The 18,883-nt window shown below is 36.6% G+C and overlaps 2 protein-coding genes across 4 annotated transcripts in view; one reads left to right on the top strand and one right to left on the bottom strand.

Moving 5' to 3' along the window:
• The window catches only part of LOC117402604 (oxysterol-binding protein-related protein 6-like), a 46,151-nt gene extending 42,620 nt beyond the window's left edge, over positions 1-3,531 (top strand). For both annotated transcript variants that reach the window (XM_034003955.3, XM_034003930.3), the window contains one exon: positions 77-3,531. In XM_034003955.3, coding sequence (XP_033859846.2) covers positions 77-185 — 109 coding nt within the window. In that variant the 3' untranslated portion in view covers positions 186-3,531. The remainder of the gene's footprint in view (positions 1-76) is intronic.
• A 733-nt stretch (positions 3,532-4,264) lies between these two features.
• On the bottom strand, positions 4,265-17,447 carry LOC117402627 (interferon-inducible double-stranded RNA-dependent protein kinase activator A homolog A). 2 transcript variants are annotated; one of them, XM_034003975.3, is made up of 8 exons: positions 17,048-17,447; positions 16,214-16,287; positions 13,733-13,814; positions 12,590-12,668; positions 8,104-8,221; positions 7,842-7,936; positions 7,403-7,559; positions 4,265-7,021 (listed from the first exon to the last, which is right to left on the bottom strand). In XM_034003975.3, exons 1-8 carry the CDS (start codon positions 17,104-17,106, stop codon positions 6,864-6,866), a joined length of 822 nt encoding a protein of 273 aa, XP_033859866.2. In that variant the 5' UTR covers positions 17,107-17,447; the 3' UTR covers positions 4,265-6,863. The 2 variants fall into 2 exon arrangements, with proteins under 2 accessions (XP_033859866.2, XP_033859858.2); XM_034003967.3 differs by having other exon boundaries at positions 16,118-16,287; positions 17,048-17,445.
• Between the last annotated feature and the right edge of the window lie 1,436 nt (positions 17,448-18,883).

Here is an 18,883-nt window from a genome sequence, read left to right as displayed (position 1 = left end):
GACTCTGTATATAATAACAGCAGTATCTATTACAGTTGATTGTATCCCTGATTATATGTCAATGTTGTACTTGCAGGAAAGTGATTGATGCCAATCAGAGAGAAAAGTGGGTCACCAACAACACCTACTGGGAACTACGGAAAGTCCCTGGTTTCAGTACATTGGAAAATCCACAGCTTTGGTAACATTTGGGTGGTTCGTGTTCAACACTTCATCATTTCTAACAAAGAAGCTTTTATCTATGCACAAATATTGCTGTTTCATATTTTCAGTATCCTATTTTTTTTTCTTTTGGTTGTGGGAATAAGGATATTCTTCAAAACCCTAACATTCTACTTCAAGAAAGGTCTTTAACAGAACAACTTGACTATTCCCTTGCATCAGGGGCAATGTTCACCAGCCATTGCTGTTGTCACAGCTTTCCCTGAACTGACATGTAGAAAGTTGTCTGGGTGAGGATGGGACTAGAAGTTACAGTCTTTGCCTTAAAACACAATGAAAGCATTTTGCAGACATGTTAAACGTATATGATGTAAGCTTTAGTACAGCGCTATGATTTAGTAGGATGTAGAACTCTGAATATCAGAGTTGTCTGTATTTTAAAAGTATGCACAGCATGTTTCAAGGGTGGCATCCATCAACCTAAGTTATGTTGAATTAACATGTGCAATGATTCTTCAGTAGGACTACAATATATTTATATTTCTGGAACAAAAAAATGTAATCCAACATCTTTATTTAATGATTTTATTTTAAGAAAAAGTATAAGTAAAAACAAACATGTTTGTTGAGTAATCTTGACATTACTAATGACCATGGGTCATTAGTAATATCAAGATAAATATGGTAGTTTATATTCAGCAAGATATGTGGTATAGCCAAATTCTTTCCAAGGCTGGGTAACTGCTTGTAAATATCCTTTTTTAAAATCAAATTCAAGAATAAGCATAGTATATATTGGTTGTAATAAATCGGCGACAAACACATTTATTTTCAGATACTCATACAGGGTAGCTGTTTGTCAATGCTTGCTTGCTTCATATCGACAAGACCAGGCAATCTATGCTGGAACTGAACATGTGATCAATACAGTCAAGAACAAAGCCCATTACCTACCACGCTCCTAACAATTTCTTTAGTTGAGAACATAATAATGATATATTTTTAAAATGAGAATAGAAAGTCTTTACTAGTACTTGCATCCATGTTTGCTTGAACCCCAAGCAAAAAAATAAATTCACCGGCTGGCCAGAATTATGCGTTACATAAACAAAAAGAAAAATTGTAAAACATGTAAGTCTAATCACCTTGTGTTATGTGCTTCTGGAATTTCTAGTTCTGCATTGCGTCTATGGCAGTTCTCCTTTGGTTAAGCTTTTGCAGCTGAATTGTTAAGTCAAGTCACCTGTGCTGTTTGCAAATGTGCCTCTTACTGAGCCACCCACACTACTCAATTAAAGACTGTCATTCAACTATTGACCATGACCACCTCTGCTTACCTTCCAAGATCTCACAAGGTCAGAATGCTAGTAGGCGCAAGAGAATTATGGGGTCAAGACATTTTCTTTTTTTTTTTTATTTGGCCTTTGGTCTTTTGTCCTGTTACTTTTAGCTGCATTTCAGTTTCTAGTGAATGCATATAAAGTCTCTCAGCCCTACAGAGAATATGGCTGTGGGGAATCATACATTTATGATGACAGTGAAAAAATAAATCTTTGTTCCATACCTTTTAAAGAGTAGGGTATTTTAAGAAACAGCTTTTTAATGATTGTATTTTATTTCAGCTGTAATGTGCATATTGGGCATTCTTTCATTAAGTGAATGGTCGCTGTGATACAGTATCGGGTTGGTATAACTCAAGCTTACATGATCTTTACATACGTTCTTTCAAACCTATTTCACATGGAACATGGAATATGCAATAATTGGTTTAATTGGCAGTCATTTCAAAAGTGGTTGTTTGCTGCAGTTCAAGGACCCCAAGGGGAAATTTGTTACACTTCATCTGTATGTATTATACTTTTTTGTCTTAAACACTATACTGTCCAAGCACCACATGTGGTGACAGGTATCCCTTTTATAATCTGGAACAATCTTATCATTATCATATTTATTTTGCAAAACTTCCAATGTACATTTTTACATCAAAGTGTAAAATATAGTACCATAATATTTATTTACGTATCTACCATGTCATATTGTAGCTTTCTTTGTAACAATTCCACTTGATGAGTCTTAAAGCAATAATTGCAAAACTGGATGGGTTATCTACTGGTACTAGTATTAGCACTTTAGAGAATTCTCCATGTCAAAGCACCAGTATGAGCACCTTTAGTGTGGTTCAACCCACAAATAAATACTGTACAATGCTGTTGTGCTGAGTACTAGAAAAAATAACAATCCAACTGAGTAACAGTCTCCTGTTCCCAAATACAGCTTATTAAAAGCCTGTTGTAATTGGCTCTGGGACTATATTCCTGTTAACGGGCCACATTTTTCTTCTGTATTTTTTTTTAAATACAGTGTGGTTTAATTTCATGATTTAAGATCAATGACAAACATTTCAACTGGTAATTAGTATTGCTATTAAATGTTTAATAGTTATGGATGATTTATCAGAGGAACCAGCATTTGTGAAAATGCAGTTCTGCAGTGGTGTTCATTCTCATACAGCTTGGTATAGGAGCCTAACACATCAGGTGCATGCTTATTCATTCGGTTTTACTGAAAATACATGTTTGGAACAAAACAATATAAAAAAAAATCACAATCAGTCAAAAAAAAAAGTATTGAAGATACTGATATTTATTTGTGCTCCATTTTCTCTAGGTGAGAAAATGTTGGCAGAATAGTTTAGGATGCGGGACATGATATAGTAACCATAATGAAGAATCTGGCTGACAAACAAATGGAACAACCAATGTTTCATATACCAGCGCTTTCCATTGCATCTTTTAAATAATTAAAAATGATACAAACTATCCCATGCTTTTTTTGGTGGGACTGAATGTATACATCAAGTAGAATCACTCCATGCAATGAAACCAATCAAATGGCCTCGAAGGTACTGTATTATCCATTACAATATCTATTATTTACACTAGTTATGTACTTTTGCTTAAAGGTTTTTGCAATACAATGACGGCAAATATGTTTACATGCAAAGGTATCAACTACAGGTTAAACCCGAGTTCTGTTACAGTAGTTGAGAGAATTTCTGTTTTGGTTCCGACACGTTTTTCCTCTGTTGCAGTGTAAATTTATAATTGCATGTGCACATGACAAGCCTGCCAATGAATGTTGCAAATGCCTTATGAAAAGGTAATTTTTTAAAAAACATTTTAAATGTTAAAGACAGAGTGTCACACAGGGCTGTGTTGGACAGCCTTAAGATAAATATTTAAGTCAATTTTCTGATGGATATCTCTGAAAAAGTGCAATTGTATAATTACTACATATACATATCTTCCCATGAAAACTCTGTACACTGCTGCTATCTAGTGCTTGTTCTAATAAAAACATATAACAGAATCTGGACTTTCTGTTTTGTGTGTGTGTATATATATATATATATATATATATATATATATATATATATATATATATATATATATATATATATATATATATATATATATATATATATATATATATATATATATATATATATATATATGTGTATGTATATATGTATATATGTTAGCCTGACACACAGGAGCTTCAAATACCATATCAATAGATACATGGATGTGTTTTTTTAACTTTGTGGTGATACTACAGAGGATAGAACAGTTTTGGATCCACCGATACACAGTATTGCACATTTTAGAATAACTTTGACCTTGTGTAGTATGCATTAAAATGGACATCTCGCAAAGAAAGAAAATGCATAATGTGCAACATGATGTTGACTACAATCTAAATATGAAAGTGTAATAACCCATTTTTTTTATTATCATTAGCAAATGAAAATAAATGTATTAGGTCTGAATATGTACAAGACAAAATCTGCATGCAATACTGTATAAACTAGTACAAAGAACAGCATTAAACCATGCAGTCAAAGACATTACCATTTCCTTTTGATTCTACGATAAATCTAAATACCAGTAGATATGCTTTTACTGCAATTCCCAGTGTCTCCCAAAAACCCCAATTTATACAGCAGCTATAATGTCTCCTAATAACTGAACTGAGTGGGCAATGTTTTACCATTATCACAACAAATCGGACCACTCATAATGAAAACACTGGAGACGTTCAGTTTAGCCGTGATTTTAAGCAACCTTTTTTTATTTAAAAACGTTCCACAGCATACAATAAAATAAAAAGTATGCCACAGTGAAAAAAAGCTATTGTCACATGTTGTGTGTTATGACAATGTTGCAGCAGTCTTACTGTAGTTCTCACACAGCTGAACATCATTGAATATTGCATTCACATTTAAAAGGACCAGTAATGTCCACGTATTTATTAAAAATAAAAAGTAAAATTGTTATTCCAAAACACACCAGCTAAAAAGATGAAAGATGTCTTTAAACAGGAATGCTGTAATACAGGTTTGACCAAACATTTGTTTTGGTTAATTTTATGAACATGTTTCTGTGTTTCCTAATTTGGTGTTGTGCTTTGTGATCACTGAGTGCTGTTAAGAGAAGACATCAAGCAGACAACGCCAGACACAGCAACATACAGTAGAAGTAAGGCTTTTATCCTATTACTTATACTAGAAACTGGATTATAGCAGCGTGTGCCCCCTATTGCTTAAATCATTGGCCAATCAAAATCGCCTCAAGAGACCACAAATGTAAAACTGTCAAACTTTATCACGTTATGGTGGGTAACTCCTTGTCCATTTTTTTATACAGAAGTCCTAAAAACCTGACTTAGGATGATCTTGCATTAGGCAACATGATATGATTAACTCTACATCCTGAATGTTCTCACCACTGTCCTATGGCAGCATTGCTTTAAATAAGGTCAAAATTACCAAACTGATTGCTAATTTGCTTGTTATGGCAATGGATTCAAGTTTGCCAGTCCTTTGTCTGCTTTGTACCCTGATGAAGGCAATAAGCAGAATGTGAGTTGCAGGGTTTCCTTTCATTTATTTTGATAGTTTTTAACCCTACGCACCACAGTTGTCTTTTGTTATGAAGTACCAGTTACTACTTTTATTTTTTTAATTTAGTGTGCCCAATTATTTTACCCCCAATTTTCTCCCCAATTTAGACTGTCCAGTAATGTTTTCCCCTCACCGCAGTAATTCCCCACACAGCTCAGGAGACCTGAAGGTTCAGTGGGCGTCCTTCGATCCCACAACCAAGCCAACTTCCTCTTTTAAACCCATGAATGAGAGCGGATGTCAATGAGCTACCAACCTCTGGAGGACAAAGGCCAGCCCTGCAGGTGTCCACTTTTGAGCTCACTGGGTGCCTGGCCAGCAGGGTTTGCTATAGCACAATGAGGAGAAACAGTCCATGACAGTTTTGCCTCCCTAACCCACGGAAGCACCAGAGCCAATGCAACGCTGCTTTCAGAATCCCTAATGAAGACTGCCGACTTCATACAGTCAGGATGTGAAACTGCGCGGTATGAAGATGTGCCAGTTCTTACATGTTTTGAGTGCAGTGTAGTCACCCAGTTCTACAGTGTACCCTTGGATCAACTTTTATTGTTACAATGCAGCTTATGAATGTGGAATAATGACTGGGTATAATATTATACTGTACATATTTTAGATTTAAATACTTTTGCAAGAAGAACATTTTCCAATTCTACTAATCCACACAAAAAAATAGAAAAAAATATATATATTTTTTTTAAATAATAGGTTTTACAAATCTTTTTTGCCAAGTACAAGTTATCTGCTGAATGTTGTGTCTTACAAATGTCAAGACATTTTGATTTTAAAGTAATAAAAAATGCCAGCTGGGTTTAGGCAGACCATGCTGAGTTTTCTACAAGAGATATCTCAAAGTCAGGTTAACTTAAAAGCAATGCAAAATCATTCATACATGTTTAAAAACACTGAAAATCCATGGTACCCAGCTATTGACACACTAGGACACAAAGTAAGTAACAGGGTTCTAAAAAAATATAGCGTTACACGTCTTCATGTGTTGCTACAACTGTTTAAATAATGTACCTGTAATTTTTCTTTTCATTGTTAACATCCTGACAACTTTGTTACATTTATAACTTTAAAAGACTTTCAAAGCTCTGTTCAAAATGCCCGCTTTAGTGCACGGATAGTGTAAGAATTATTGCTCACATTGTCAAACAGGTAACAGCAATATTGATCCATGATGTGGTATGGGACAGAAAAGCCAGATCAATTATGTCATATATATATCGCTCTTCCTGTAGAGGACAGATCTCAAACCCCAGTGCACCAGAGCGGACAATTTGAAAAGAGCTTTAAAACAGATTTTAAAAAGTGTTAAAAGTTGTCAGGATGCTAACAATTAAAAGACAAATTACAGGTACGTAACTTAAACAGTTGTAGCAGCAATACGTCGGGATGCAAAACGCTATATCGGAACCCTGCTACTTACTCTGAAGGGTTACTATGATAAAAAATAAATAAATAAACTCAATGTAGCTGCATCTTATTCAAGGCAAAAAAAATATAATTTCACCTCACTTAAATTCCAAATCTGTTTCAAAAACGTAATTTATATGCCATATCACTTTCTAATGTTTATGCAATGGGAGTTTCTTTGAATGTTTGTAACTTGTAAACAACGTGTTTGTAATGTTATATTATCCCTGATTAATTTATTTCATGATAAACGTGTGCTTAACTTAAATTCTTTTCAACATGATTATGTTCTCTTCATATTGTTCATTGGTCTAAAAGCTTATTTTGATGTTGCCATGATCTTCACGTACTGCAGTGCACTGTGGGCTGCATCATTGTGAGCATTACCACAAGAGATCCCGGTGCCATGACACACAGTGACCGGGGAAGCGGAGATCTCAGCCAGACACTGGTACTGCCCATTCACAGTCAGCTCATCTGGAAGAGCAAACAGCAGCATTCATAAGTAAATATGCTGCCCTCAATGTCCAGCCAGGTAAGCAAGGTCAAGATTCTAGCAGGAGGTTAACTGCCATGCTGTTCTTCAAAGATAACTGTGCAATATAGCCAACTATAAATGTTCGACACAGAAATCACACACAATGATGACGTAATAGTTCTACAGAGCAAGAACGAATTAATTTTAAAATTGTAATAATCAAACAGTACAAGTGTATTTGTTGTGGATAGTCCGCAACACTTTCTCAGAGAACAGTGAACTGCTGACACATTTTGACCAACCAGGCATGATATGATTACATACAAACACACCAAGAAAACCACTGATTGATTGAGTAAAACACAGAAAAATGAACTCACCTATATCCAGGAAAGTGACCTCAAACCCTTGCTCTTGAGACAAATCTGATAACATCTGCACATAATCTGTGTTGGGAATACTCAGCGGGTTTCTCTTTAGCATTGTGATCTTCTCTGCTGCAGAATTTTTCATAGACTCCCACCTGAAACCAGATATCTTAAACAAAAAATTTATAAAATGTAAAATGACAAAAAAAAAAAACAATCTGCTTTCAATTGACTAGTGGAGCTAGAAACTAGCTTTACAGGATCCAATAGCCTTAATGGAATCATTAAATCATATTTGTATTATTTATTTATCTTGCAGAAAAGTATTTACTTTAGCAGATAATTAGTATGCATTACATCTTACACCTAAACCAAAGACCTTAAGCCTGTTTTGGGCCACTCTACTGCACCGCATTCCAGAGGAAACAAACCTGAACGTCAGTTTACTTACCCTGGGGGTATCTGAACTATCTGGCAGATTTTGAAGTTTTGCTACCATTTGTTCAGCTGCAGACCTTTTGGCTATTTTTTTTGAGCTCCCACACCCTGCAAACAAACAAAAGTAATTACTGGACAAGCTTACATTTTCAGCAATTCCTGTTCATCAGGTAATCAATAATTGAAGCTGCTATCAGTACAGTATAAAAATTTAACTTGAATTATGAAAACCCTTCTTCACCTAGGAACCTCTTGTAATTCGATTGTTAAAGTACCTGTTTCAAGAAATGTTTCTACTCTGCAGGTCACTGTAAAGTCTCTCTTGTGAGCGGGCCCAGATTCCAAAGCCACAGAGTACTCCGGGAGTCTCCAACCCTTTTGGACCGCAAGTTCCTATAAGATTGAATAGTTACATGTTGTAATAAAAGCATGCTGCAGAGGGACAATGAGGGTTATACCAATATAAACCAATACTAAAATATAATATCTCTTTAAGGGTAGATCAAGTTTACCTTTCATAGGAAATGCAAATACATAAATAATAATACAAAAACAGGACATCTCTGGGCAACTGCAAAGAACTTGAGAATGTAGTACTAGCTAGTATGGTACTATCTGCGAATCATCTCCACCTCCTACTATCTTAGTACCAATTGCAACGAAAAAAATACAGGGAAAAAAATACAGGGAACAAAATTCGGGTTCAGTTGATCCCCAACAGTCCTCAGGGTTAAACTGATCATTTCTATTTCCCCAGTTACTATTCTACTTTTAGTTTGTTGGAGGCCACCCCTTATTTATTTTTTTACACTATTTTTACCTTAAAATCAATTTAAAGGGTCTGTATAAGCTCTTCATATATTTCTCAATTCTTTTTAATGACTTGAAACACACAAATCAAAAGTCTTTCCCATACTGCATTATGTTTGATGCCATTTAAAGGGTCATTCACACTGGGCGTGGCACAGACAGCAAGCAGATTTTTTGTATTCACACTGAACGCGGTGCGAATATTGACGGCAGACGCAGCAAGACTACAGATTTCAACACAGATGGAGCGGGAAAAGATTGACCTTATTAAAACCGTGTGGCAGAGCAGGGCTCTGCCCTTGGAAATACTGGCAGGGGTGGAGTTAAATTCTCCTCCCTGCCTAGGTTGATTGCGTCAGGTGGGAGCAATTGGTTAATTAATTATCCAATTAAGGACCCAGCCACCTGGCATAAAAGGAGGCCTCAGCCTCCCATTTGGGGGAGAGAGTTCTAGAAGGAGAGGAAGAAAGAAAGAAAGAAAAAGAAAGAAAGAAAGAAAGAAAGAAAGAAAGAAAGAAAGAAAGAAAGAAAGAAAGAAAGAAAGAAAGAAGTGTTTGTGTGTGTGCTGTTTTGTTTGTTTTTGGTAAACCAGTGAAGGCAACGCCCAGCATGGAAGTCTTATTTTGTTGTAAGTTTTGTTTTATGTGTTTTGAACCTTTTTGTTTGGCCCGCGTGCCAGTTTATTTTGTATTTTCTGTATATTAAAAACTTTATTTTTGAACCTTCACACTATCTCTGAGTCTCAACCACTGTCATTCTTGCCACAAACCTATTTTAATATAGTTGGCAGTACAATGTTGTGAAGCGAGGCATGTTGCCCTCAAGATAATTATAGACAGAAATCTAAAAATGATGTTAAACATTTTTAAAAAATAAGAGTTGTTTTTAATTGGTTATTTAAACTTCTCTTAAAAAGCATTTTAATAATAATGGTAGTGTGTGGGGATCGTGGGTTTGTATGTAAATCGTTGCTGTATTTGGGAATTGTGGCCGGGAGGTATCGGGGTAGCTTTAGCTTTTACAAAATAAAATGTTAAAGGAAAATAAGTGTGTGATATTAACACTTGCCCAGTGTGATTTATTGTTTTATCCAAATACACTGCTTCTGCAAATCTTATTTACCCTAACAGTTTAAACAGCATGTGCCGAAAGATATTTTTCCTCACACAGACTAGCGACTCATAACCGGCGGTTGTGTAATTTAGAGGGCTTGTCCAAGACTTTTATTCCTGCCAAAAGTACTTGCCTTCTAATGTATGTCGTTGCGCCGATTAAAAATATAGAACAAAATAAATACAAATTGATTAAAAACGAGATATGCATTTTAGTAGTAGCGGATGGTTGAATGTGTTTGATAGCGTACTGTACATCCAGATTATGCTGTGCATCGCTCAGAGTCAAGTTGACAGATTTCTTACTTGCAAAACAACAGAGGAAGAAAACACAAGAGTCTTCAAAAAGTTATATAGAGTCAAAGCCACGGAAAGTTATACAGAGTCAATTTGAATAATTTTATGCTAGCTTTAATAAAAAGTTTAGCATTGTTAGTTATAATTTTATCTTGAGGTTAATGTTTTTGATGCTGTGAATATTTTAAACGGCGCACAATTATGCTGAAATGGGAAGTAAAAAGTAATGTGAAACATTTACACTGCAGAGTATATTGTATTATTTTTACTAACTTTGCCGAACAGAAAGCAAAGACGTGTTTTCGAAGAGATTCCCACTGTCTTGATTCTGTGCATCCAAAGCCTTGTAATTCAAAGTTTTACAAGTTCATGTTTGTTCTGTCCTAAACCAGCAGATTGTCATTCCCAAACTGTTGTGACAAACTATATATTGTTGTTGCGGGGGAGGTACAGCACTGTGTCTGACCGTTCCCAAGCAGGGTGTTGTCCCCGTGGGGCGACCGGCCCTCTGCAACTGTCTGTGTTGGCGAGTCTCTGCTGCTCTAGTCATGCTGACTGAGCATTGCAGCAGTGGAAGATAAGATCAAAAATAAAAAGCACTATTGTTTTTACAAGAACCGGTTTGGACAATATATTTTTTTTGCAGAACTCATATTTTGTAAATGCACGTAAAGCAACTGTTGCATTTTGAAAATCTATCACATGGGCGGTACATCATTAACCCATGCAGAGATGTAAGCGATCACTTTTTTTTTTTTTTTTTTTTTTTTTAAGTGATAAAAGTTTGTTGTGTGGTTAAGTACGTTATTTTACATGCATACAGCCTCTGTACATATAAGGAATGTGAAAATCAAATCAATTTTAGTGTTTTTGATCCCCTGTGTATCCTGGGTCTCTGTGCACTACACCCCCTCCGTGAACAGCTCGTTTTTGCCCCTGCCATTGCGATAGCCTGAAACACACCCACCAGCTAATCCTAGTACATAGCAAGTTATGCTTTTTGACCTTGTTGTTTTTGCTTTGGTTTTTAAAATTGAATGTAAGTATCAAAATCAGACATTCATAATTCATTTCAGAAACGTGGGGTTATTTAGAAGAAAGCCTTGGCTTTAAATAATAGTCCCAGATTTTTAGACATTAAAATCCAGATGTTGTCTCGGCATTCATATTTTTAATTTTCAGGATCATATAATTCTGGGTATTTAGTCATTTCAACAATCAGTGTCTACATATTTTCTCTGCTGTGCTACCTGTCAGAGGATGGGGAAGATGAGCTGACACCGCTTGCTCCTGTGTTCTCATTGGTTGATACAACATGGCAACTGAAAAGTTTGCTTCAGGAGCAAAAATAGATTTCCACGCCGCCGCCCCTTTGAACACTTAGGTTAATTATAATGGGAAACAAAAAAATAATCGCCCTCGCCGCGTCAGTGTGAACGAACCTTAAGTCTGAATCTGAGTGGACAGCATAACTTCACTGTCACAATCACATGGCCGACACACAACTTTACAAAATCTAGTCAAAAAATTCACATCAGTTACTGTACCACCTCACACTCGGTTACAATTGAAACCAGGTCCATACAGTATACAAGCCATTATGCAGTTCTCCGTAACTTAAACACTATTCAAAAAGCACTGGAACATGAAGTAGAACCTGCTGTAGATAACTGCACGTGCACTAGATTACCAAAAGTATTGTCACAGCACAGCCAAATGTCATATGAGCCCTCCCAACTTTCAGCTTTGCAAAAATATCCAAATGCATGCTCTTTATAAAGGTGAGCAGCAGCAGGTACATAATCTTAGTGGTAATCAACATGCCACGGGGTAAAGAGCTGACTGACCTTCAACACGGAATGGTTATTGGGTGCCAGGTGGAGGGGGTACGAGTGTTTGCATCATTTCCGTCATATTGGGCGTTGCCAAGTCAACTGTGGGTAATGTCCTTAGGAAATGGAAGACAATAGGTCGTGCCAATATTGAAAATAGGACAGTAGACCAAAATTCACAGATCGGGTCATGGGACTATTGTCAGTGAAAGGTGGATGTGTAGTAATGGTTTGGGGCTGTTATTAAATGGTGAGGATTGGGTCCTTTGGTTATAGTGAAGGGAAGGATGAATGCCTCATTCTATTGTTACATGTTGTACAACGCTGCACTACTGGCTTTGATGCAATACTATGGTGAGGGCTCTTAAATTTATCTTTAGTGTTGGCCACAAACGCATATATCGCAGTGTTCAAGTGATACATACAGAGATCCTGCATCCCGTGTATCCAAAGCTGATGCTGTTCTGTTTGTTATTCTGTTCCCACAATTACCATTCAATGAGAGCATCAGCACTGCTGCAGCAGGAAGCATTGATAAAGGACAGAGCGACAGACACAACGCAATTACTGTGTCTCTTACTGAACGCTACCAAGAATAACTGAATGTGAATTTTGTTTTGGTTTTATTCCAGAACTGATTTAAGACCCAAGAGGTGTGTAAAATATTGAAACAATATCAAAGCAAAAGCAAAGCATATCTGTGCACGAACCTGTAGTGTGCCAATAGGGTTGGACTGATTTTGTGACTGTTTAGGCGAATCAGACACCTCGGTCATTGGGAAGGGAAGGCTGTGAATAAATACAAGTAAAAAAAAATATTTATGTGCAACAAATTCCACCACAAACTCTGCAAATCTAGAACATATTTTTGCTGTGCTAAAACTGCTGTGCTAAACTCGAAAAAACAAAGAACAAACCCTCAACTTGAGGAAAAAATAAAAAGATCAATTAAAAGATGTATTTACAAATCTAAGAAAACAACATATGGAGGCAGTTTGCAGCCATCTGCTGTCACACAGAGCATTACAGTTATGCGCTGCTTCTCATTTCCAGTTGCGATTACTTGCACATGTTTTTCTCCCTTTTTGTGAACTGTTGTATTGCTTGGCAAGTAAAAAAAAAATATAGGGGTCTGAATAGAAGTGAGCCTAATAATAAAACGCTGAAATTGTAAAAGCTTCTCTTCGAATTCCTCAGGAAGCTAATGATGCTCTGTGACAGGGAGGACCCTGCCACTGGTTCAGCTGCGCTGCTGCTGTGGTAAACAGGAAGGCTTGCCCGGAGTGGAGCTGATCGGGGGGTCCTGATTGGCTGGGGGGCGTGCCCAGGAAGCCTATGCCTGTTTAAGTATGTAGCCGCGCCAGTCAAAGCTACTGCACCACAGCCATACCTACACAGACGGGCTCTGAGCGAAAGTTTGCTTTGTTTACATCAAAGCGTCTGTTCTGCAGGATAACTACTACTGAACCTTTCAACTGCCAGTCAGTCATGTTGCTGTTTCTCAAAAAACAGCTTTATATTGTGTCCTGTTATGAGGTGAATATTTTTTAATACATACTACTACAAATAACACATTTGCATTCAATGTCAAGTCAAAATAATTGTATGTACATTTACAAGTGTCTTAGTATAACAGAACAGAGGATCTTCTGTAAATAACAGCATGAAAACAAAATTAACAGAAACTATTGATTAACATCTCATTTGAAACACAAGGCAGCAGAGTGCCTTTCCTTTCATCTTGCTTTGTTACTGGTATCCCACCGAGGCATCGGCTTCTATTAGCACCTGGTGCTCCAGGGTGAAACAATAACACTGGTTAACTATATTGTATGTTCATGTGAATAACTCACCTCATACCTGGCTCTCCTTTTAGAATATTTAAAGCAGCTTCAGCAGCTTTATGTTTTGCAGCCTTTTTACTCAGACCTTGACCTTCATTGGGGGGAGGAAAAAAAACAGTTACTTATTCAAACCTCAGGCACAGTACAAAACTTTTCTTGAAATACAGGCAATTTAACAGTCACTAAAGAAATAAAGACATCATTCAAATGCCTATTATGATTTTGTTTTGTCTGATGGCTCCTATATACATACCAAAACAAATACTGTTATTAAAATAAACCAAAGCCTCACTTTTTTTTCCATGTTTAATATAAAATTTCACAGTACCGATATGTTTAAATATATATATTGTAACCCGGCCGGCACTCACAGTCGTTCGTTTGCCCCTTTAAAAGCAGACCCAGGACACAGGAAATGGAGTTTTAAGCGCTTATGCGCTATTTTTAATAAACAATCAAACACAAAACAAAACCTAACTCCGTTTTGGAGTACTTACTAAACGGGTTATTCCCTGACTAACTTGCAGGACGGCAAAGCCGTTTAGCTGGCACCACGGAACATAAACCAAAACCACACAGGTTTAACACAGCACATACTTCTTTTATGACTGCTCGGAAGCAGAGCACCTCTCTTCTGCTTCCTTCTACTCAGCAGCCCCGTGCAGACTGACTGCACATCTTAAATACCCCTGCACCTAGTACTAATTGATAATAACTACCAGGTGCGGGTGATAATTAAACAAATAAAACAATTAATTTAAACAAAACGTGCATTCGCAATTGTTTTTGGCAGGGAAGATCTTAACCCCCCTCCCTGCCGTGTTACAATATATATATATATATATATATATATATATATATATATATATATATACACAAGCTAAATAGTAAAACATTGAAAGTTGACACTGTCAGTATAACATAAGAACTTGTTTGGTTGTTAGTAGTTTATTGATCACAGAATCTCATCAAGTAGCTTCTTGAAGGATCCCAGGATGTCAGCTTCAAAAGCATTACTGGGGAGTTTGTTGCAGACTCCCACAATTCTCTGTGCAAAAAAGTGCCTCCTATTCTTGGGTTGACATTGTCAATACCTTTTAGAACTTGGAATGCTTGAAATCAGATCACCGCGTGGTATTCTTTGTTCAAGACTAAATAGATTCAATTCTTTTAGCCTGTCTGCATATGACATGCCTTTTAAACCAGGAATAATTCTGGTTGCTCTTCTTTGCACTCTTTCTAGAGCAGCAATATCCTTTTTGTAGTGAGGTGACCAGAACTGAACACAATATTCTAGATGAGGTTTTACTAATGCATTGTAAAGTTTTAACATTACTTCCCTTGATTTAAATTCAACACTTTTCACTATATATCCGAGCATTTTGTTAGCCTTTTTTAGCTTCCCCACATTGTCTAGATGAAGGCATTTCTGAGTCAACATAAACTCCTAGATCTTTTTCAAATATTCCTTCTTCAATTTCAGTGTCTCCCATATGGTATTTATAGTGGACATTTTTATTGCCTGTGTGCAGTACGTTACACTTTTCTATATTAAATGTCAAGTTGCATCCTCAAAAAAATCAAGCAGGTTAGTTAGACACGATCTCCCTTTCTTAAAACCATGCTGACTGTCTCCCAGGATACTGTTACTATATAGGTAATTTTCAATTTTTGATCTAACTATAGCTTCCATAAGTTTACATGTAATAAAAGTCAGGCTTATTGGACTGTAGTTACCTGGTTCGGTTTTGTCTCCCTTTTTGTGGATCGGTATTACGTTTGCAATTCTCCAGTCTATCGATACAACCCGTCTCAAAAGACTGTTGCATAATCTTGGTTAGCAGTTTGTAAATAACTTCTTTCATTTCTTTGACTACTATTGGGAGGATCTCATCCGGCCCAGGGAATTTGTTTATTTTAAGAACTCCTAGTCCCTTTAACACTTCTGCCTCTGTTATGCTAAAGTTATTTAAAACTGGACAGGAACAGGTCGACATGTGGGGCATGTTGTCCTTATCCTCCTTTGTAAAAACTTGTGAAAAACAATTATTTAATATATTTGCTTTTATTTTTCTCTTCATCTATGATGTTGCTATTTGTATCTCTTAGACATTTTACTTCCTCCTTGAATGTTCTTTTGCTGTTATAATATTGGGAAAACTTTTTGGAATTGGTTTTAGCCCCCTTGGCAATGTTAATTCCTATCTCTCTCTTGGCCTTTCTAACTTTTTTTTTTACTTGCGTTTGCAGTTCCAAGTACTCTGTAAAGTGCCTTTTTTCTCTGAATTTGTTTAACATACTCGTATAACATGCATCTTGAGAGATATTGGAAAAATACATCACTTGTACTTAGTATTTTCATTTATATAGCACCACTACTAAGTGAGCACCAACCTGTACTGGTGACAGCTCCAATTTCTACATTAAAAATGAAACAGGTTAGATGAGCGTTGCCCTCAGCTTTTTCCATGTAATAGATGGGGGGTTTACCAATCTTTGTACCATACTCATGAAGCATTTGGATTGGAGTCTTTCCTGGACTGGCTGCTATCATTTGCTCTAAACTGAAAAATAAGGCAGAGAAAGAAGCACCAAATCAGATTTATTTCTGGGCACATCATGGTTTATCCAAAATGGAGGTACCGCTAACACACAAATTCACCAAGCATTTATTTTCCAGTGTTTTCTCAAACGTCTATAAGGAATTTTTAAGGTTGAACATTGTTGTTATTTTACGTTTAAAGACATTCTCAATACAATGCAATAGACACTTGGCTCCAATTCACAAAATACACAAACAACAACAACGTGACAATCCTGGCTGTATCAGTATAATCAGGAATTAGTATTTATTTGTGAACCATTATATGTGTGTGTGTGTGTGTGTGTGTGTGTGTGTGTGTGTGTGTGTGTGTGTAATATTGAAAAAAAATCCCTGATTAAGAGCTTGATACCAGAAACATAAACCGAAATAAAAAATCGAATAGAGCGCACTGGACTGAAAAAAAAAGTCAATGTCTCTTGAGTGATTTTCCTGTTCCCAATGTAAGAAAACTATTGACATATACACGGTATAAATACAGCATTACATTTTCTTTGTATGTTATCCAATCAGAAAAATAAACAATCAACATTGTTCACAAAATTGTATTGTAAAACATGTATCCTACTGATTTTTTAAAAATGTTATTTTATCACGAACATCATTTTGGCTCAGGACCACTCGAGTGACGACAGATGCTAAAATGGGCATCAACTCGCGTCCTTTGCTTTGTTCAAGGAAAACTGTACTTGGCCCATGTTGACACCCTAGACGAAACTGACCTGAGATTGTTTTTTGCAGAGCTCCTTTTGGACGCGGCTGGAAACCTCTCTTGGGACATATCTGTAGGTTGTTTTGAAGGATTGAAGCCGCGCTGAAAAGGCTCTCTGGCTTGACTTGGGTTTGTTGGTGGGCCGGCTGACTACCTCTCTTCTCCCCGGGCGTTTCTGGAGGATTATGTCCGGGTTAACAAGACTCTTTCCGGGTTAACAAATGAGGGGCACGGGCTGAACTGAGGTTGGGAACAACCATGGTATATTTTCGAGTGGTTTGCAGCGTGGATGGTGGTAAAGAACAAGCTACAATAGTCTGCAAGTTACATTCGGTTCGATTTTGTCGAGAGGGATATTTTATCACAATAAACAGAAAGGCTTTTAAAGTTTTTTTTGGTCATACACCATACGTTAGGATACAGAACATGCAAATACAACTTATTCGGTTTATGTAGACACATTCTATAAAGGTATTGCGAAACAATGATATTGTCGGGGGGGGGGGGGGGGGGGGACGGGCAGATTTCAAAGTTATTAAAAAAAAAAAAATTGCGTCTCCTTTCATTTACACTGACAAACATACTGGCAATATCTGTCAGGCACATATATTCAACAGCATACAGAAGTTCAGGCGCTGTTGAGTCATGGTGGTCCTCAAGTAGGTCTTGATGCGTCTAGAGCGTTTAATGCCAAAGCTAAGCAAGGTTTGTTGCTCACGGCCTTTGCCTATTTGCTACTGGGCCATATTTCAGTTATAACAACATGTCATGTATGAAATTATATAGTTCCCAGCAGTTTATAAATTGTAATGATCAACCTGATTACATTTTAAAAATTTGTTTCAGGCATTTAATATTGAAATTACAGAACAAATGTAATGGCAAATAAGAAAAATATGCTTACTGGTGCATAAGAATTTTTATGCTTGAAAAACCCTGCAAGTCGCCATGGATAAGACGCCATAATATTCCTAATAATGATGACTTAGCAAAGAAAAAAACTAAGGAAATCTGCAGGGACAGTTTGACACCTTATCTTATCTGCGATGACAGTAACTTGGTTAATACATTAGGCTCATAACGTCTTCTGAAATATCACCCAAAAAGAAAAATATATATTAGGTTAATTTAAAATGAAACATTCTCAGAACTATTTACTATTCATCTGCAAGGGGCTTACTTGTAGGCTAATGCGTATTAGTAGTCTAAATATTCTTTGAAGAAAAAGAAGAAAGTGAAAAAATGTGCGTTGTGATTTCCGGTCTTGTTACACCACTCTCATTGGTTGTTCTTAAGTTGTGCATCAACAAATTACCGTTATTTCCCTGGGACTAGCAAAATGTTAATAATAATAATAATAATAATAATAATAATAATAATAATAATTGTAACGCCAATTTCTGTAGCGCCCAACGGATTTCGTTTCCTGTGATTTTTTTTTGGGGGGGGTGGGGCTGGCCCCTGGTCCCCATTGGCCCCCGCGGTTCCTATATGATATATTCTAGATGATGCAAAACTTTTGGCCATAGCTGTATAGCCTAGGGAGGAAGGGGCATATGGTGATTTATCTATTTTAATGCATTTAGATTCACCACTTATTATTATTATTACTACTATTAATAATACTATCCAATTATGCATGTTCCAAGCCCACATTTATAATAAACTCATTATTTAGTGTTAAAGGTACTTTATTGTATATTCAATCTTTGTATTAAAAGGTGTTTTTTGAATAACAAAAATATCTTGCAGCTCTACAGCCATAGCCTGGGTAGATGCAAAATTTTCTGCCAAGATTTACAACTCAGCAAGACCAGGATTCGACCCATGCAAACCTGAATGTATG

Source organism: Acipenser ruthenus, chromosome 10, assembly GCF_902713425.1.
Source record: "Acipenser ruthenus chromosome 10, fAciRut3.2 maternal haplotype, whole genome shotgun sequence".
NCBI lineage: Eukaryota > Metazoa > Chordata > Actinopteri > Acipenseriformes > Acipenseridae > Acipenser > Acipenser ruthenus.
Note: the sequence above shows the minus strand (reverse complement) of the source record. Positions and strands in the feature narration are given on the sequence as shown.